We start from the raw sequence: 20,931 nt of genomic DNA, 5'->3' as shown, positions 1-20,931 counted from the left end.
TTGGGTCACCCCACCAAAGAAGCATGACCAGCTGAAGTACTTGCTGAAGGCAAAGGGAACATAGAATGGATAGTGAAAGAAGATTATTTTAAATATCACCTATGACTAGCTATAGCAATAAAGACTATAATTGCCATCAATATCTCCTTACCTTTTCATGAATACATTTGTGTGTAGGTATGTTTACATATTAACAGGTATATAAACCTGTTAGGTAAGCTGCAGTGAAGGCCCTTAGGATTTTGGAGCAAAGCCTTGCCATCTCTATCAATAACTACTTTCCTTTTGAGAAATAGCTCTTGGCTTGCTACTGGGCCTCAACAGAAACTGAACACTTAACTATGCGCAATCAAGTTACCATGTGAACTGAGCTACCTGTCATGAACTGGGTGTTATCTGACTCACCAAGCCATAAAGATGGACATGCAGTACTCCATCATACAATGCAAGTGGTATATACATGATCAGGCTTAAGCAGACCCTGAAGTCACAGAAAGCTACATGCAAAAGTGGCCCAAATATCCATGTTTCCCACTCCTGCTATCCTGCCTCTTCAGGTCTAGTTTATAGGTGGCTCTGCATGATACGTAGGTACAATCAACAGTGGGCAGCTGAGGCACTGTAGTCTCTTTCTGGGCCATTCATGAAGGACATTGGTGAAGTGAAATCCTTTCATCGAGTAGAACTTATATCAGTGCATCTGGCTGTTCACTTTGCTTGGAAGGAAAACTGGCCAGAAGTATGATTATATACTTAATCATGGGCTATATCCAAGAGTTTGGTTGGATGGTCAGGGACTTGGAAAGAACATGATTGGGAAATTGGCGACAAAGACATTTGTGGAAAAGGTATGTGAAAATCTTATGAATAATAAATAGAAGATATTGATAGTCCATGTAAATGTCCATCATAGGATCACCTCCACAGAGAATTTTGATAATCAAGATATAAGATGAATATGTGTCTGTGAATATGAGTCAGCCTCTTTCCTCAGCCATTCCTGTCATTGCCCAATGGACTCATGAACAAAATGGCCATGGTTACGGAGATGAAGTTTATGAGTGAGATCAGCAACATGGACTTTTGTTCACCAAGGAAAACCTGGCATAGGCATTGCTGAGTGCCCAATCTGCCAGCAACATATCTCTGATATGGCACCATTCCCTGAAGTGATCAGCCAGCTAACTGGTACTAGGATGATTACATTGGACTACTTCCATCATGAAAGGGGCAATATTTTCTTCTTACTAGACAACAAACTTACTTTGGATGTGGAATTGCCTTTCCTATACATGTTTCTGCCAAAACTACCATCAGTGAACTTAAATAATGCTTTATCCACCATCATGTTATTCTACACGACATTGCTTCTGATCAAGGAACTCAATTCACAGCAAATAAGGCATGGCAATGGGCCACGCTCATAGAATTCACTGATCTTGCTATGTTCCCCACCACCATGAAGCAGCTGGCTTGACAGACAGTGGAATGTCCTTTTGAAGACTCAATTACAATGCTAGCTAACTGGCAATACTATGCAGGGATGGGTGAAGGATTTCTGAAAGGCTGTATGTGCTTCGAATGAGTACCCAATATACATGGTGCTGTTCTCCTATAGCCAGGTTTCATGGGTCCAGAAATTAAAAGGTAAAAATGAGAGTGGCACCACTCACTAATACCCTTAGTGACTCACTAGCAAAATTTTTGCTTCCTGTACCCATGACATTATGTTCTGCTGGCCAAGAGACCTCAGTTGCTAAGGGAGGAATGCTTCCACCAGGAGAGACAACAATAATTCTACTGAACTAGAAGTTAATACTGCCGCTCAGCCACTTTGGACTCCTCATGTTTCCAAATCAACAAGCAAATAAGGGAGTTACCGTGCTGGCTGGAGTGATTAATGCTGACTAACAAAGGGAAATTGGACTACTACTCTACCATGGAGGTAAGGAAGGGAATATCTGGAATACAGGAGATCCCTCAGTGTGTCTCTTAGTATTACCATGCCCTGTGATTAAGGTAAATGGAAAATTACAGCACAATCCAAACAGGACTACTCAATCCAATGGCCTAGATTGTTCAGGAATGGAGGTTTGGGTCACCCCACCAAAGAAGCATGACCAGCTGAGGTACTTGCTGAAGGCAAAGGGAACATAGAATGGATAGTGAAAGAAGATTATTTTAAATATCTATTAGCTATGACCAGCTACAGCAATAAAGACTGTAATTTCCATCAATATCTCCTTACCTTTTCATGAATACATTTGTGTGTGTATGTTTATATATTAACATATATATTAAGCAAATATCTTTTCTTATGTATAATTGTATATTGACTTCATATCATAGTATTTAAGTATTGTTCATTTTACATCAATATTTAAGTTAGGGAATATCAAAGAGGAGAGTAAACGTCACTCAAAGACTTTACCTCTTTCTGTGAAAGGGGTTAGTGTGTTTTCAGTCATATGTAGGATAATTGTGTCATGTTATAATGAATCACGTCCTTGTTATTGTCTTTAAAGATTAAATATGGTTTGTGAAGATGCATATGAACGCCAAGTTGACAAGAAGTTCACTTGTGATAGTTAATTTTATGTGTCAATTTGACTGGACCATGGCATACTCATATAGTCAGTCAAACATTATTTCCGGGTGTGTCTGTGAGGCTGCTTTTGGACGAGATTAACATTTGAATCAGTGGGCTGAGTAAAGCAGGTGGTCCTCCCCAGTGTGGGAGGTCCTTGTCCTATTAGGACCTGAACAGAAGGCCTGAACAGAACAAAAAGTTGAGTCTCCTCTGAATAAAAGAAAACTCCTAGCTGACTGATTAAGCGAGAACATTGGTCCTTTCCTGCCTTTGGATTTGAACTCAAACATTGGCTTTTCTTGGGTTTGAGCCTGCCAGCTCTGGGACTTGAATTCATATCGTGAGCTTTCCTGGTTCTCAGGCTGTCAGAATCAAGTGGAACTACGCTATCCATATTGGCTCTCCTGGGTCTCCAGATTGCTGACCACAGATCTTGGAGCAAATTTTTTATAATAAGTCTGTCCTATTTCTGTTTAAGAAAATTCTCACGAATATACTGTTTGCCAGAAACACTTCTCCAGACTCAGTGAGTAGGTGAAACTGGCTTTGGTTGTGCCAAAACACAATAAGGAAATGAATGATTCTAGAACCAAGCTAACAGTTTAATGATGTCTGGATAAATGGAAAAAAAACCTTTCATTTATCCAATCAACAATTAATGATTGAGCACCTACTATGTGACAGGCAGCATTCTAGGGGCTGAGGAAAGACTAATGAAAGAAGCCGATGCCTCCCGCACTCTCTTGGAGTTTCCTTCTGGTAGTAGACTTAGAATCAATGGATCAATCAGAAAATAATCAAAAAGAGAGCTACAAAGCAGATTATTTTAAAAGATTATTTTGATGCAAAGTGACCGAGTACCTAAGATTAGGTATCAAGGGAAGCCTGTCTATACAGCCTTCAGATCTGAAAGACAATTAGAAGCTAATCATGGAGAAATTGGGAGAAAAATTATTTTAAGTAGATGAAACAGGAAGTTCAGAGGCCCTGAGGGGCCACCTGAGGCATGAATGTTCTGAACTAGAGGGGAAAGTAACAGGAGATGAGTCAAACAGGCCAGCTGTTATAGAATCTTTGGCCCTTGGCTACTTGGCTTTGGGTCCAGTGATTACACTTTGTTATATTCTAAGTGAGCTAGGAAACTTTTGGAAGTCTTTAAAAAAACAGGAATGACATGATTTGATTTAAACATTAATGACTCTATTACCAATGGATGCTTGGTAAAGAGGACCATGTTTCAAGGATGGATTTCGGAAATTTCAGAATGCAAATTTTTCCCCTTCTTGCAACTGTCCAGAATCTCCTTCTCTCCCTGCCTGATTAAAGAAGCTTTAGTTGCTTCCATTTGTGAACCTCCAGTGAAGTGCATTCTTCTCACTCAAGGCTGTCCCTACCAGGTGTAAGGTACCTTTGCCTGGTCATTGTATGATGTGGTGGGGAAGCAGGTGTTTCGCCTGATCCAAAAAGAGCATCTCTGCCTCTAACAGATTCTGGTGACAGTCTCCCCATCACCTCCATACGCAGGTCCAACTTCACTTGTGGTACCAGCATCATGCCAGGTACTGTACTAGGAGACAGGATCCCTGCCCTCCAAGGCTTACAATCCAGTACATGATTTAGATCTACATGTGAATTATCTAGATCCATATCTATATCTAGCTATCCGTGTACTACAATGAAGAAAATGTAAAGAACTCTCCTCAAAAGTACTGTAGTGATAGAATGCACATCATTTTTCTTTTCTGGCTGGATAAACACTAATGGAAGTTTTGGCAACTGGATCTAGGTCTTATGGGAAAAAGCAATGTTCTAGGCAGAATAACAGTTTGACCAAAGTGCATAGATGGGAAAGCTCAGAGTATTTCTCTGAGAAATGAGACAGACTAATAGAACAGTATGAAAAGGCAGAACTGACCCAGATTCTAGTATCATGTGTCATACTGAGGTGCTTGGACAGCATTTTCTTTGTTCTAGGACTGCTATTCCAGCTGAAGTAGACAAGGCACTTGGAAGCATTGAAAATCCCCAGTCCTATTATTTCAATTATTCACACAGGAGGAGGTAAAGGTCTGAAGTATGATGGTAGTGGGTATGATGGTGAGGTAAGGAAGTCAAATAGGGAGAGACCAAAGAAAAAGAAAGAAAAAAACAAGACTTAAAAATTCCAAGCAAAACAATGAAGTTATGGATGCCATTAACAGAGGCAGATGAGCTAAAAGCCCAGGAAGGCCTGATTTTTGGAGAAAGACAAGGAATCTAATTATTGTGAATGTAACTTGGAACATAAAATATTTCAATGGTGTGACATGTGAAAAGTGTGGCATGTGAAAACCACTTACATTGCCCTATGGACATTAAACCTGGAGAAAATTTTAACAGGTCCTACTTATATTCTCTTCTTTGATACGATACAAAGTGCTAGAAGTTTTTGACTTAACAATAGCATCACAAAATTGAATGAAACCAAATGAATAATCTAAATAAAATAAATTTGTGGATGGCAATCACTCCTGTAAATTTGTAAACAGGAATAATTAATGTGACTCTAAGTTTGTATCAATTTTAGCCACAGTAAGACATGAGATTCTTCACAATCATTCAAGGAAGACACTGGTAATTCAGCTTAGCATTTGGGTCATAAAAACTGGGTTCTTTTCATTGATAACCATCACTGAGAAAAGTTTGAGGGATGCAAGAGCACCCATGGAGGCACTTTGAAAATATGTAACAAGCATTGATTAGAAAGTAGCCACAACACAATTTATACAGTTTGCTCTGTATACTTGAAGTCCCAGTTCTGTTTTTAGAAATAACCTGACCCTATCTTACATGAAAAATTCACTCAGGTTAGATTTGACCATTTTCTAGAGGTAGGGTGATGTTATCCTTACAGAAGCCACCAGAAAATTATTCCACGACAGTCCAATTTTGAGATCAAGCTCCAACAACGTCCTAAAGTTAGTCATATGCTACAAATTTCCCCACATTTTTAATATTTTTAAAGCTTTTTTATTGAAAAAAATTATAGACAGGGTCTCACTCTGTCACCTAGTCTGAAGTGCAGCGGTGCAAGTTGTCCAATCAACCTACAAGTTGCTCACTACAACCTCGAACTCTTGGTCTCAAGTGATCCTTCCTCCTCAGCCTCCCAAGTAGCTATGATTAGGCATCGCTTCTTTGCCTGATTTTTCCCCACATTTTATTGTGTGCTTCCCTTTTCTTGTAAAGTGTAGAATATGTCTAAAATAATGTAACCAATCCACATTATCTTAAATACTCCAAGTTTCACAAATGGCAGCTCATTTCCAGCATCATTATGCTAATTAACATGCTACTACTTTCATCAGGCAGCCCATTTCTAACAATCATTATGTTAATTGAGATACAATAGCTTTAAGTACTTGCACAAACCTCTGGCCTATCTCATTAAATGCTAGCTGACCTCCTGTGGGGTGTGAAATTCCGATTAGGGCAGCCAGTGTTCCTGAAAAGTAGCTTAACCCATTATACATACATTTAACATCACAATTGTCTACCCTAAAGACATTGTAAAGTACAGACTTCACAACAGATGGTTTAAAGGAAGAGTTTGAGAAATATAAATGATGTGCCTATGGATTAAGGGACTATATTTGGGATATATGTTGGAAAATATTTAATATTTCAAATTCCACATTTCAAGGTAAATCAAAGGACTTCACATTTTAGTATTTATGGAGTTTTCTTTCCCCTATTGTTAAAAGAGGCTACTTGAGGGATAAAAGACTACATATAGGGCATCGTGTTTACTGCTCAGGTGACAAGTACACCAAAATCTAAGAATTCATCACTATATAATTCATTCATGTAACCAAAACCACTTGTACTCCAAAAACCATTAAAATAATAATAATAAGAGGCCAGTAATGCAAAAGGATTCCAGGTTCTAATCAGAGAAGGAGGAAATAACTGTGGTTTATTTTGTAAATTCTATGAGCATTCCAATTCCCACCCAAGTTATCCGTTTTCCTTTGTGCTATGTAGGAAACCTTAAAAATAACTAGATCTGAAAAGTATGTCTTCAATCAAAGTTAAATTGTAATATGTGGAATCAGAAGTCCTTGGTTCAGATTCCACCTTTACCACTTCCTAGTTATCACTCAGCCCTTTGGAGCCTCATTTTACTCTTCTCTACAGTGGGAGGATTACATCAGTGTTCTCCAAAGAGTGTTAATTAGGTCTCTAGTGCTGAGGGAGGATTTGTCACTGTGCCCTGGAGTTGGGGTGGGGAAGTACTTTCTGGTCAAATTATGTTGGGATACACTGGTTTAAACTAAGTGAAACAGTTTGCTTGTTTCATTTTTTTTTCAAAGTCATAAAAATACTAATTGACATGACCTCCTGGAGCGTCAGATAAATACAGCAAATGTTTTACTTTCAGAAAGATTAGAGTGTGTGATGCCTTCCTCTCAGGGAATTCTAAGAGGCTTTTTAAAATTATTGTTTTAATTAAATTATATATACATTATATATATTATATATTATATATTACATATGTATATAGTATATATTATATATAGACTATGATATACAGCATGTGTTAAATATACTACATATAGTATATATTATATATGTATATATATAAAATATATATGTAGAGAGAGAGAGAGAGAGAGACAGAGAGACAGACAGACAGACAGACAGACAGTACATGCCAAAGTCTCACTCTGTCACTCAGGCTGGAGTGCAGTGGCGTGATCTCAGCTCACTGCAACCTCCACCTCCCCGGTTCAAGCAATTTTCCTGCCTCAGCCTCCTGAGTAACTGGGATTACAGGCATACACCACCATGCCCAACTAATTTTTGTATTTTTATTAGAGATGGGATTTTGTGATGTTAGCCAGGCTTATCTCAAACTCCTGGCCTCAAGCAATCCTCCTGCATTGGCCTCCCAAAGTGCTAGGGTTACAGGCATGAGCCACCATGCCTGGCCTCCAAGGTTTTTAAAAATCAAATTAATTCTTCCTATCCATGAGCATGGAATGTTTTTTCGTTTGTTTGTGTCCTCTGTTATTCTTTGAGCAGTGGTTTGTTGTTCTCCCTGAAGATATCCTTCATATCTCCTATAAGTTGTATTCCTAGGTGTTCTATTCTCTTTGTAGCAATTGTGAATGGAAATTCGCCCATGATTTGGCTCTGTTTGCCTGTTACTGGCGTATAGGTATGCTTTTGATTTTTGCACCTTGATTTTGTATCCTGAGACTTTGCTGAAGTCGCTTATCAGCTTAAGGAGATTTTGGGCTGAGATGATGGACTTTTCTAAATATGCAATCATGTCATCTGCAAACAGAATTTGAATTCCTCTTTTCCTGATTGAATGCCCTTTATTTATTTCTCTTTCCTGATTGCTCTGGCCAGAACGTCCAATACTATGTTGAATAGGAATGGTGAGAGAGGGTATCCTTGTCTTGTGTCAGTTTTCAAAGGAAGTGCTTCCAGGTTTGCTCATTCAGAATGATATTGGGTGTGGGTATGTCATAAATAGCTCTTATTATTTTGAGATACATTCCATTAATACCTAGTTTATTAAGAGTTTTTAGCATGAAGGGCTGTTGAACTTTGTTGAAGGCCTTTACTGCATCTATTGAAATAATCATGTGAAAATGGCCATACTGCCCAAAGTAATTTATAGATTTAATGCTATCCCCATCAAGCTACCATTGACTTTCTTCATAGAATTGGAAAAAACTACTTTAAATTTCATATGAAACCAAAAAAGAGCCCACATAGCCAAGACAATCCTAAGCAAAAAGAACAAAGCTGGAGGCATCATGCTACCTGATTTCAGACTATACTACAAGGCTACATAACCAAAATAGCATGGTACTGGTACCAAAACAGATATATAGACCAATGGAACAGAACAGAGGCCTCAGAAATAACACCACGTATCTACAATCATCTGATCTTTTACAAAACTGATAAAAACAAGCAATGGGGAAAGGATTCTCTATTTAATAAATGATATTGGGAAAACTGGTTAACCATATGCAAAATGCTGAAACTGGATCCCTTCCTTACACCTTATACAAAAATTAACTCAAGATGGATTAAAGACTTAAACATAAGACCTAAAACCATAAAAACTCTGGAAGAAAATCAGGTCATAGGCATGGGCAAAAACTTCATGATTAAAACACCAAAAACAATGGCAACAAAAGCCAAACTAGACAAATGGGATCTGATTAAACTAAAGAATTTCTGCACAGCACAAGAAACTATAATCAGGGTGAACAGGCAACCTACAGAATGGGAGAAAATTTTTGCAATCTATCCATATGACAAAGGTCTAATATCCCGAATCCACAAAGAACTTGAATAAATTTACAAGAAAAAACACAACCCCATCAAAAAGTGGACAAAGGATGTGAACAGACACTTCTCAAAAGAAGACATTTATGCAGCCAACAAACATAAAAAAAAGCTCATCATCACTTGTCATTAGAGAAATGCAAATCAAAACCACAATGAGATACCATCTCACACCAGTTAGAATGGCAATCATTAAAAAGTCAGGAAACAACAGATGCTGGAGAGGATGTGGAAAAATAGGAATGCTTTTACATTGTTTGTGGGAGTGTAAATTAGTTCAACCATTGTGGAAGACTGTGTGGTGATTCCTCAAGGATCTAGAACCAGAAATACAATTTGACCCAGCAATGCCATTGCTGGGTATATACCCAAAGGATTATAAATCATTCTACTATAAAGACACATGCACACGTATGTTTACTGTGGCACTGTTCACAATAGCAAAGACTTGGAACCAACCCAAATGCCCATCAATGATAGACTGGATAAACAAAATGTGGCACATATATACCATGTAATACTATGTAGCCATAGAAAAAGATGAGTTCATGTCCTTTGGAGGGACATGGATGAAGCTGGAAAGCATCATTCCTAGCAAACTAACACAAGAACAGAAAACCAAACACCATGTGTTCTCATTCATAAGTGGGGGCTGAACAATGAGAACATGGACACTGGGGGGCAGGAGCATCACACACACTGGGACCTGTCAGGGGGTGGGGGGCTAGGGAAGGTATAGCATTAGGAGAAATACCTAATGTAGACGATGGGTGCTGCAAATCACCATGGCATGTATACACCTATGTAACAAACCTGTACATTCTGCACATGTACCCCAGAACTGAAAGTATAATTTAAAAAAAGAAAAGATAAATGAAATTATTAAAGATGTCTCACAAAGTTTCATCTACATGTTGTAATTTGGATACCTATGTAAAAGATTATATTCTTTCAAGAACAATTTTTTAAAAATATTCATGCCCTTCTTTATGGGTACCCTAACTACTTCTTTAATTTAGCCAGTAGTGGGAATGTACTGTGACTTTTTCTACAATCGGGATCACAGAATCCCACTTTTTACATAGCATTACATGAAGCTAGTCTGTCAGGAATTATTCTGGAAAATATTGCTTCATTTGGCTATCTCTGAGACTTCCTCCTGCTCTAAAACGGATTTCTAAGATTATGGTTTGTTACGTTCCAATCTATCCACTGTGCCTATTTTGTTTTGTTTTGTTTTTTTGAGGGAGGAGGAGTGATAAGAGGATTCAAAATGCCTCTGTATTCTTAAATTCAGTGAAATTCCTACTCTACCACATTTACTCTGACTTTAAAAGGCCCTCATTTCAACGCTGGTATTGCAAGTTCTTTTTATACTTCAAATCTTCTCTGGCTAACTGAACTGCCATGAATACCAAATTTCTATACATTGTCAGTATATTAATGATGAGCAAATTATGTCCTTTACACTTGTGAATAATACAACATTTTACGTATTGTAATATATTATAATAATACATTGTATGTGCACTGTGTTTTACAATTTGCAAGTGATTTCCATACTCATTATTTCTTCAAATGAATTCCTGTTTTCAACTTGTACCCCATTTTATTTCTAAAATGTCCAACTTAACATGTTCTTGTTGCCAAAGATCCCAGCCTAAAAAAAAAAATTAGAACCCTTTTCTATTTTTATGAATTTCAGTGCAATCCATAAGTATTATGTAAATGTGCACATTCACATTTATTCCAGGACAGAGGAGATGGGCAGGAGTGAATTCAGTTCTATTCAATGGCAAGATCCTTTTTCCTTCAAACTTCAGCTAGCAAACATGAACTTGTCAAGTACAACCATCTATTTGCCATCATTTGTTTTCATGTGGCAATGGGGCCACTTTAAGAAGCAAGCAAATTATGGGAGAGAGCTATTGGAAGCATTTGTGTACAGTTATAAAACCTAAAGTACTTCCAGCCTAGCTCATAAATATCAATGCTTCTGAGACCAGTGAATCAAGTACTTGAGCTTGAAGGATCAGGTCTTCTATGCACTGTAGTCCATTGAAGAAGACATCATTCACTGAGCAGCTGCTAAAGAGATTCATGGTGTTTTAGGCATTTTCCGTTCAGTACACAATAATATCAGAGTAGAAGATGGGAGTGGGAACAAAGAACAGATTCTCCCCCCACCACCCAACTCACAGCTATATAACCAAGAAAAAAAATTTGTTCCCATAGTAATGTAGATTTTGAGAGATAAATGGAGTAAGTCTATAGTGTGCAAAGCTAGAGATAGTTAACATATAAACCATGGTTCCCATGACTACCGCTAATAAAATTTTTCTTATTGTTGCTACAGTATGAAAATTGTAATTGCTTTGCTTCTTAAAAGATATCTCACTTCCTCATATAACACAGAAATATATTTTTAGGGACTTAACCTATTGATAAAAATGGAATATTCGATATATCAACTGGTAGCTTTCCTCACATGATTTTAGGAAGAAATTAATCAGGTTCCTAAGAGCCATAGCTGGCTCATATGATGGCTTTTTGCAAATTAGGAAACTATGTGCTTTCTGGGCCGTCTCAAGCTACACATTACACAGTTTAAAGCACTGTGAACTGGGGTTACAGCTCTCCTCCAGGGTACATACCTTGGGGAACAGACAATGGGCTGAAATTTAGCCCCCACTCCCTCAGTCATGCATCTTGTATAGTAAACAATCTGTAAAACTACACATAGTAACACTGAGTCATATTTACTAAATTAAGCAACTGTGCATCAGAAGAACTTGCATAACTTTTTGCTGTCATCCGATACCCTGAACAAAAAGGCCTTCAGCTAAATGTGACTTACAGATAATATAAAGATCCTTCTTTCTACAGCACAACTCTGAAGTGATTTTACAAACTTCTAATCTGTGGGCAAAAGAGCTAAGAGTAAAGTCATCTTGCTGGAAGGTTAACCTTGCAACGTAGAAAGGGCAGTAGCAGAAGTCTATTCGAAATGAGCTAAGCAAAGTGGCATATAGTAAAATGATATTTTTCTAGTTAAACACCTATTGTGTATATACCACTCTGCCTAAAAGGCAAAGGGTATAAGTAAAATATAGTTCCTGCTGTCACAAACTTATAATCTTGATAGAGGGAATGAACAAGAAAGAAGGGGAAGAGGAAAAGAGAACAAAACTGCACTGGCTTCTTAACTGTCTCACTTATTTCCTCAGGCAATAAACCTTATGTAAATGTACGTGATGAATACCACGAGATAACATATAACCCAGTTATTTTGGGTGCAGAGTAAAGAATCTCATATATGTTGCTGGAATTAGTGATGATTCCTACAGTAGTTTTGAAGGAACAGAATTATTCAAAGGATCTGTAAGGAGCTACAGCGTAAGCTATTAACCTTGATTTTTAATGTAAACAAACTCTCTGGCCCAAATCTGTATTTAAGTGAAAGTGGCAGAATTTGACAATCTCATAGACTCAGTATGATGTTATGATGCTTTTGTGACTATGTTATATTGAAAGCTTGGTATCTTTTAAAGCTGCCTCATTGCAAAAGGGCACAGAAGGGGATTTCAAAGTTACTTTAATTTAATGACCACTCTTATTCAATTGTTTTCACAGACCATAAACAGGACTGAAGAATGTCCGTCTGAATCTTTGCCTTGAATGAAGAAACTTCATTGAACAAGAAGTTGGCTTCCAGTTTGCACAGACGTCAATGGAATGCATTTTTTTTTTTTTTTTTTTTTTTTAGTTTTATACCTTACCCAATGAAAACAGATTTTATGTGCTGTGCAAATGGTCTTCATGTGGTCTGACAATTTATTTTTGCCATCATTTTTTTTTTAACTACAGAAAAATATTCCAGAAGAGGAAAAAAAAAAAAAAAAACCACTACAAAACAAAACAAAACATTGAAGGTTGATATTTTATGTGGATGAACATTTGAATTGAATTCAGAATTTTCCTGAAGGTGTAGATACTTTTTTTTTTTTTTTTAACAGAAAACCTGATGTCAAGAGGCGGGCAATAGAAATGGAACCAAATTGTCTTCCTCAACAATTAAGCTACTTTCTCTTTTTCCCTTCTTGTTTAAATCTAGTGGGGTTTTTTTATTTTATTTTTTCTTAGAAATATTTAGGTAAGGTTTATCTTGAATCTTAATTGCCTTAATTTTAAGGACGTCAAAGGCTCTCGAGGCAAGCTGTCAACGTCTTGTTAAAAACAAAAATCAAGAAAGAATTGAAATATTGTGCTGGCTTTAACTGGCACAGAAGTTTAAGACTGAGTTTTTAGGGTGAAAAAAAAACTGTACAGTTTAAATGAAAATGTTTTTCTTCATTTGAAGAAAATTTGTTGATAAAAGAAACCATGGCAACTGCAAGAATTGGAAAAATGCTGGGACTTTTCATGAACTTTGTCTTAAGTGTTGACATGAATCATTCTCAAAGGCTAAAACATTTTACAGTAAAGTTATTAATGTTGGTTTAAAAATAACTGCATTAGAAATAATGCGTGTTTGGGGGGCAGAATGCAGATTTTTTTAATTTACAAAGCGTGATCGCTAGCAAAAGCATTAGTGCTTTTTATCTGCAGTCTTTTTTATGAGCTTTACAAAGTTTTTAGTCAGCTTTGCTTGTCACATTGCAAAACCTAGCTTAAGAGCATTTAAAAAAAAACAAAAAAAACAAGTAGATAGGAGCTTATGGTCAAAAAGTGCAAAAAAAAAAACAAAAAAAAAAAGCAATAGATAGAGAAATTGTTGACAATTTCTGTAGTCTTTCCTAGTTGTGATCAAATTCAGCCTATGGATGGCCTATTTTATACCAAAGATGAAGTGACACCCTATTACAGTCCAGAAGATAGAGGTTGTTTTTCATTTCTTTTCTTTTAAAAAAAAAAAAACAAAAAAAAATTTATTTGACCGACATGGCCGGACCAGTTCTTACTTTGTTGTGTTTAAACTACCTTCCACTGGTGTTTTACATAGTGCAAAAAAAGAGGGTGGGGGGAGTTGTCTTTCTTTTCTTTAAATGTATATTCATTGATAGCAGAAGCTTGTACCTGCTGTGTTTAGCAGTTTCAGCATGAACAGTTTTGGGTATCAACTGATTGATAGAGCCAAGTGGCTTTAAATTCTGTGAGCTTTTCTGGTTTCTCATTAGCTGTCTTGAATAGTGAAACCTGTACTGATGGCCACTAGTAAACCAAGATGCTCATTTAACAGGTTGAATATTCTTTATATGAATTTTCAGCTAAAGACACTTTCTGAACCTGGTCTGAAAGGTCACTTGTCAAAAAACTTAGTGATATTCTGTGAAATGGTGAGTGGTCTCCTGGAAAGGTCTCATTGTATTTGTAACAATAGTCTTCCCTCTAAATTATAACACCTCTGGGTTTTGTCTTCTCACCTCTGTCTTTGTTATCACCTACCATGAATAGTCACCTTGGTTTTGCAAATGGGAAGGGGGTATCTTCTTTTTGCCTCTTTTCATTGTATTTTCATATCTTGGTGTTGCCGAAAGAACTTTTTCTTTCAGTTTAATTCTTTGAGGCATGTAGGCCCAATAAGAATGAGAATTCTATTAGTGGAATTTAGGGAAGTCCTTAAAATGCTAGTTGACAATCAAGAAACAGTATGATTTATATCAATAAAAACCAAAAGAATTAGGTATGATCAATTATGTAAGCCAAGGAGGAATACTTGCATTTAGAATGATGCAAAACTTTGTCTAAAATGAATTAAATTGACCCACCTGTAAAATATATCTACATTTTTAATTCATGAGATATGTGTTCAACCTTTACAGTTTTACCTGAAATTAAGGACAATGGAATAGAATTTTGTTAGGTGAACCATTCACTAGATTGCTTTCTGAATGAATCCTTTGAATCAAATTGGTGAAACTCTTTTTCGCAAACTAAGTCACAGGAGCCTGTCTTAGTCCAAAAGAAGCAGGGAAATGTATTTAAGTGTACTATAAAACAGGGTAGGCTTTTTAAAAACTAAAAAGTTTTAAAGGTAAATCATATTTCCATTATGTCAACATGAGTAATAAGGTTGACTCATGTGAAATTGTCAGTATTCCACTATTTATATAAACTCTGGTTCTCTTATTTGCAACCCCATGAATTGGAAGCTCAAATCAGAGAATGACTCCATATATTTATGGTCACAATGGAGACAACGTGTATCCAAGAAAATGTAGTGTGTGTTACAGAGAAATTGCAACTGGTCACACCCACCATTATGGTTTTTCATGCTTTAGAGAAAATGCTAGATTTATACTGTCTTTTGTTCCATCCTTCAGTTTCCCATGCATTATAAAGGTGGCACTGAAGTTTTTATCTTTGAAAAGTGGGCCCCAAAGTTTTTTGGGGTACAGAAAAAGACATGTATGGGAACCATATTTTCTGTTTCTCTTTTTCACTCTCTAAACTCTTTGTATAAATAAGGATTATCCTGGGCATAATTCATTTGAATATGAAACTAATATACTTTCTTTCATTTCTGTGAAAAAATAACCAAAAACATGTATTAATGTGATACAAAGAAAGTCTCATTTACACAATCAACAATGAGGCTAAGAGGTAGCTACCATGTGGCTAATGAATGTGCCTAGGTAACTTCCTGTTTCTATTCAAAACTGCTGCTTTATTTGTACATTCAGAAATATTTTTTTCAACTATGAAATTTCAATATCAATTTTTTAAGCCACTTTCTGCAAGAGGAAATGACCTGTCATTTGATGTGTTCATGTGTGTTTTGTGTTTGGATAGTTTATATCATGCCATTCTATAAAATATATGTTTTCAAACCAAAAAGAAAAAAAAATAGAAGGAAAACAATGGCACATACTCAAATTTGCCCTGCTTTGTCTGTTGTCTTACTTAAGACTTGTTTTGAAGAGCCAAGTCTGGGAGAGAAAAAAAAGCATCAACAGGTAAGCAGCATTACATTGTGTGATAATAAACCAAAATAAGTTTTCAATATATACAGACAGCAGAATTCAAATTTAATCAACAAAATATATTGTAGTGATTTTTTTTTTTTTTTTTTTTTGAGATAGGGTCTTTGTCACCCATTCTCAGCTCACTTATAATTTTGTTTTTTTTAATTGAAGTTAATTTTCCATGCATTCTGGTCCACCAGATTTTCAAGCATTTATTTGGATGTTTCCATTTTTCCTTTTGACTTTAATGCCAAGATTGAGCTTAAACATGAGGAAACAAACTAAAGCCACAATCCAAATGAGAGAAAAACTGTCTCATGTAAATGCTAGTTTCATGGTCAGTGCAAGAGTGAGTTTTCTTTCAATAATGATAAGGTGTTGTCAAGGGAGGCAAAGTGTGCATGGTAACTGGGAGCTCCCCAATACGTGGTCATGTCTTCTAAAGACAACATAATGAGCCCAAGTGAACTGAAGGTAATATTGGCAGGTGCTGATGACTGTTTGTCCTTGAATGCTGACATGTTTTGAATATTGCAAATGTCACAGTACTCTTAAAAAAATCCTTACCTGACTCTAGTTTTGCCAGGATTAGTTTGTTTCCTTGGTAGATTTCAACATTTCAGAATGTTACCTCCATATTTCACTTGAATTACTTCTTCCTGTGACCTTAGCAGATCTGTCACATTTGAAAGCATATGACTCACTTCCACCCCCTTCTAATGAAAAACTGCATGGTGTTAAAAGCTCCCCCATTAGACATATAAGACTGACAACCAAAGAAGGCTGTTTAAAGCATGAAGTTCACTTTATTTTACTATGCCTAAAAATACATCTTTGGACCCCTTGCAAAGTGCTTTAAAAACTACTTTCAATTTATGTATGACCCCAGAAAAGTAATTGTTTTTCTCCCCCAAAAAAAACCTCTTTATTTAAATAATTGGGATATTTGCTAAATACCTATTTTTATTTATTTATTTTTTTTTACAGTGGCCTAAAACCCCTATTAATGAAAAGTGAAATTTGATTTAATTAGGACTCTTGCAGTCATCTTCACGATTGAGGAGAAGTTTCAATAGGCTGTCTAGACAGATTATGATGTTAATAGGAGATTAAAATACATTTGGCAATTCATTTTCATTCTTAATTTCAGTGCATGAACCACTGCAGATGAGCTGATAAGCAGAGAGAAATTCTCAAGTGGGTTTCAGTAATACATGTTTTTTATATGATTTGAAGTCAAGTAAAGGGACAATATTTATGTACATGTATAACATTCAGCACATTTGAGGAAACATGCACTATAATAAAGCTTTAACATGTCATAGAACCTTGATCTATACTACTTTGTCTTCAGTAAAAAGTAAAGGATGAGATTTTGTCTTTCATGTTATTGTAGCTGGCATGCTTCAAAATTTTGAGCTTACTGGGACTGACTGCCTCTCATTTCAATCTGAGGGATTGACAGAATTTAAACAGGCTCATTGATTCTGTACACTCTACCCTTCCTGTGGCAAGTGATAATGGGATTTCATTAATGAATCAATTTGTTTTACAAATGACATCCACTGTGGCATTGGAAGACAGTTGGGTCTGACTCAAGTTTAACATTTCCTACCAAACATTCTTAAGTATGAAATTGGTCCTTTAATCCCAAATGCTCTTGGTCATGGCTGTCCTTTGCAGATTACATAGCGTTCAGGAAAGTACAAAAACTAAACGCTAAATCCCCAAGTGACCCCAAAGACCTTGTATGATGTGAGAGACAAGAGTTCACTCCAGATTAATTGATCATTGGCTTTATACTCTAACATGTAGATATACTCTCTGTAGCAAAAAAGGGATGAATGTCTTTCAATATTCATTTCTGTTTATTTTTGTGAGGCAAAATAATATATCAAGAAAATTTTCTTCCACTCAGAAAGCTTTAAAGCTGAAGGAAAGGTGCAGTCAAGCTTGGATCTGCAGGAAGAACCACTAGGCCACTGAGTCATACTTGAGCTTTTCTTACTACTGCCCCAATTTCTGAGTTGTGCATAAATACAATCACTCTCAATTTTTGAAGGGCTAATTATCTACTTTGTGGGTGTGTTTTGTTTTTTCTTTTCAATGTGTAGGCCTTGGGCTCTGTTTCCTTTTATTAGCATGTCACTCTGAGGGTGGGACAAACAATTGGAAATAAGAATTGATTGTTTTATTTCTTATAAAGTATTAATTTCTTAAGGGAGTTTGAAATCATTGGTAAAATTAATGTCAGTACATTATATGTCATAAATTTTGATTATCTATGATGTCTTTTCCTATCTACCAGAAATAATTGAGAGTTGGCTGTATTCTTGCAGAATATACAGGAAAAAAATCATAGCAAAGAATTCGGCTTCCCTCAAAAGAAAGTTATTTTTGTTTCCTTCACTCCACTAAATATGAACCAGTAGCATGGATCCACACAACTTCTGCAAAGAGAGTATAATGGTAGCTCTTGGCACAGTCATATTCATATTTTTAAATCTTTGACCAAAACTATTGCACTGTTTTCGTTCCATTTTGACTGCATTACTGTATTAAGGCTGAATGACTTTGACACTCCCATGGATATTTTTATGATCACATCAAATTTAAATAATGTCCAAAATGTAACTTTAATGTTATATTTTGTTTCAAACCCTCTGGTCTAGGTTATTGAGAAAGATGTTCTTTCCTCCTCCCTCAAATATGTTATCTCTTCATATATATTTAAAAAATGAGTTATTCCCTGCTTTTCAGGAACTGTAAAAATTATTTCAAAGAGACACTTGAAAAAGTTTTCTCTATTCTGGACACAAATGCTTCCATTTATTTCAAAAGAAGAAGAAAACAAAATGGAATCTTAATTTAAAAAAAATATATGTAGTAGTATCTGCTATGAGATATTCAGTGTCTAAAAAAAAATGGGACACAGCTTCTTTTAAAACCCTTGTTTCAGTCCATATTCAACTTCATGGAACTTCTGAAACATCATTCAATTTTGAACTTTATTTAAGAGCATTTTTGTACTGCTGTCTCTGACTGTCATGGAAACTTCTGTAATTCTAAGGTGTTTCTGGTTTTATTTTTAATTTCTTCATCTGTACCACAGTCACATTAGCAACTATCTCCCCCATCCCTTGGGCTTTCTGTAGATCAGTGGATGTTAGGTTTAAACTTCTGTTTTCTTTGATGAAGCTTTCAATAAAAAATGAAAATAAAATCAATTGAGTAGGGCTGTTGTGTTTTTCTGCACTCATCCAGAGACTGGTTGGGGGAGGAGGGCTGTTAGGAAGGAGTGGTGTCCACCTTTAATCTGGAACAGTGCTGGAATTTTTTAAAGAATCATCTCAGCTAACAAAAAATGAGAGAGGAGGGAACATTCAATACATGCCAAGGGGACCTGAGAAAGGCACTGTTTGGGGGAATTTAGAAAGAGAGGACCATTTAGGTCTTCCCAGGGACTCCCACAATCTTCCTCATTCTCAAGTTTAGGGATTTAGAGACCACAGAACTCCTGTCTCCAAACATGCCTAACACCTGCCAACTACTTGATGAATCTTGGATGAAGGCCAGTTTCATTTGACACCTATGGCTTGTATCCCTGCAAGGATTAAATCCAGGTCATCCAAAATCAGAAGTGTCTGTTCCTCAAGTTACAGAAGACTGTGCTAAGCACATAAAAAGAAACTCTCTTTTTCTGGGCCAGAGTCATCCAAGCAAACTTGGAGCTCATATTTGACAGCCAATAATATCCTGTTCTGCAATAGTCATTTGCTGTGTTGTTCAAAAATATTCCATTCTACTGTAGAAGACAGGAAAACAAAGGGATACATGAAATTCCTATGATGTGTTAAACAACAAAGCGACCCTTAAGACAGAAAAACTAAGTAGAGCATGTGAGTGTGAACAAAAATAGAAGGGGAAAGAAAGACCAAGAAAACACTATATGTGATACACTAGATATATATGAGAAAATTAAGCATTCACTATCCATTAGGTCTTAATTTGCTCACTCTTTGTTGACTTCCATTCTGGTACCCATACCAGCTCATCAACCTAAATGGTGAATTTCAGTGGTTTGCCTCTGATTGTCTTGGAGAGAGTAAGAATGTTCCATTGGCCCCCTCTTTCATTGCTCAAACCCCAACTCTGGTAACACACCACCACTGGAGAAGGATGATGTGGCAGAGGGAAAAGGAGTGTATATACCAACATTGCAGAACATTCAGCTAGTGTGATCCTTCCACCCCTCTCACACTTTACCCTCAATGAGCCAACCTATCCCATGACTTTCACCTTGTTTCTTTTCTGGGGATTTAAAATTGATTTAATAAGCCCCGTGCTTCTGGCATCTTTATTGGTCTGTGAGTCTTTCTGTTCTATGACTTCTAGTATAATCTGCATAATAGTGTAGTTGGAAGCTACCACTACATCAAGGTGATTTCCCACACAGCACCTTCTTGCTTTAGAATACATGCACCCAGGGGAGGGTATGGAGAAAGCTCTACAACTGGTGCCCAGGCTCTAAGAATATGTTGTATATATACATTTTCCCTTTCTGAACATCAGTTCACACTGTACTGGCAGAAGAGAAAACTGGAAGAATGGATTTATTGGATAGTTTAAGAAAATAAGCAAGGAACAAAGATCTTGAACTTAGTTTTACCCAATGCCTTTGTTCTGTTTGGGCTGTTATAACAAAATGCCTTGGGTTGGGTAATTTATAAGCAACAGAAATTCATTGCTTACGGTTTTGGAAGCTGGAAAGTCCAAGATCAAGGCAGCAGCAGTTTTGGGGTCTGATGAGAGCCTGTTCCTCATAGATTGTGCTTTCTATGTATCTTCACAAGGCTGAAGGGCCAAACAAGTTCTCACAGGCCTTTTCCATAAGGGCACTAATTCCATTTATGAGGGCAGAGTTCTCATGAGCTAATCATGTCAGAAAAGCCCCACTTTTTCATACCATCACCTTAGGGGTATTTCAATGTATGAATTTTCGGGAGACATAAACATTCAGAACAC

At 36.6% G+C, this 20,931-nt stretch overlaps 1 protein-coding gene across 3 annotated transcripts in view; it reads left to right on the top strand.

Moving 5' to 3' along the window:
* The window catches only part of RBMS3 (RNA binding motif, single stranded interacting protein 3), an 822,470-nt gene extending 803,328 nt beyond the window's left edge, over positions 1-19,142 (top strand). For all 3 annotated transcript variants that reach the window (XM_011985518.1, XM_011985510.1, XM_011985488.1), the window contains one exon: positions 12,575-19,142. In XM_011985518.1, coding sequence (XP_011840908.1) covers positions 12,575-12,581 — 7 coding nt within the window. In that variant the 3' untranslated portion in view covers positions 12,582-19,142. The remainder of the gene's footprint in view (positions 1-12,574) is intronic.
* Positions 19,143-20,931: the final 1,789 nt, after the last annotated feature.

This window comes from Mandrillus leucophaeus, unplaced genomic scaffold, assembly GCF_000951045.1.
Source record: "Mandrillus leucophaeus isolate KB7577 unplaced genomic scaffold, Mleu.le_1.0 Scaffold107, whole genome shotgun sequence".
Classification (NCBI taxonomy): Eukaryota; Metazoa; Chordata; class Mammalia; order Primates; family Cercopithecidae; genus Mandrillus; species Mandrillus leucophaeus.
Note: the sequence above shows the minus strand (reverse complement) of the source record. Positions and strands in the feature narration are given on the sequence as shown.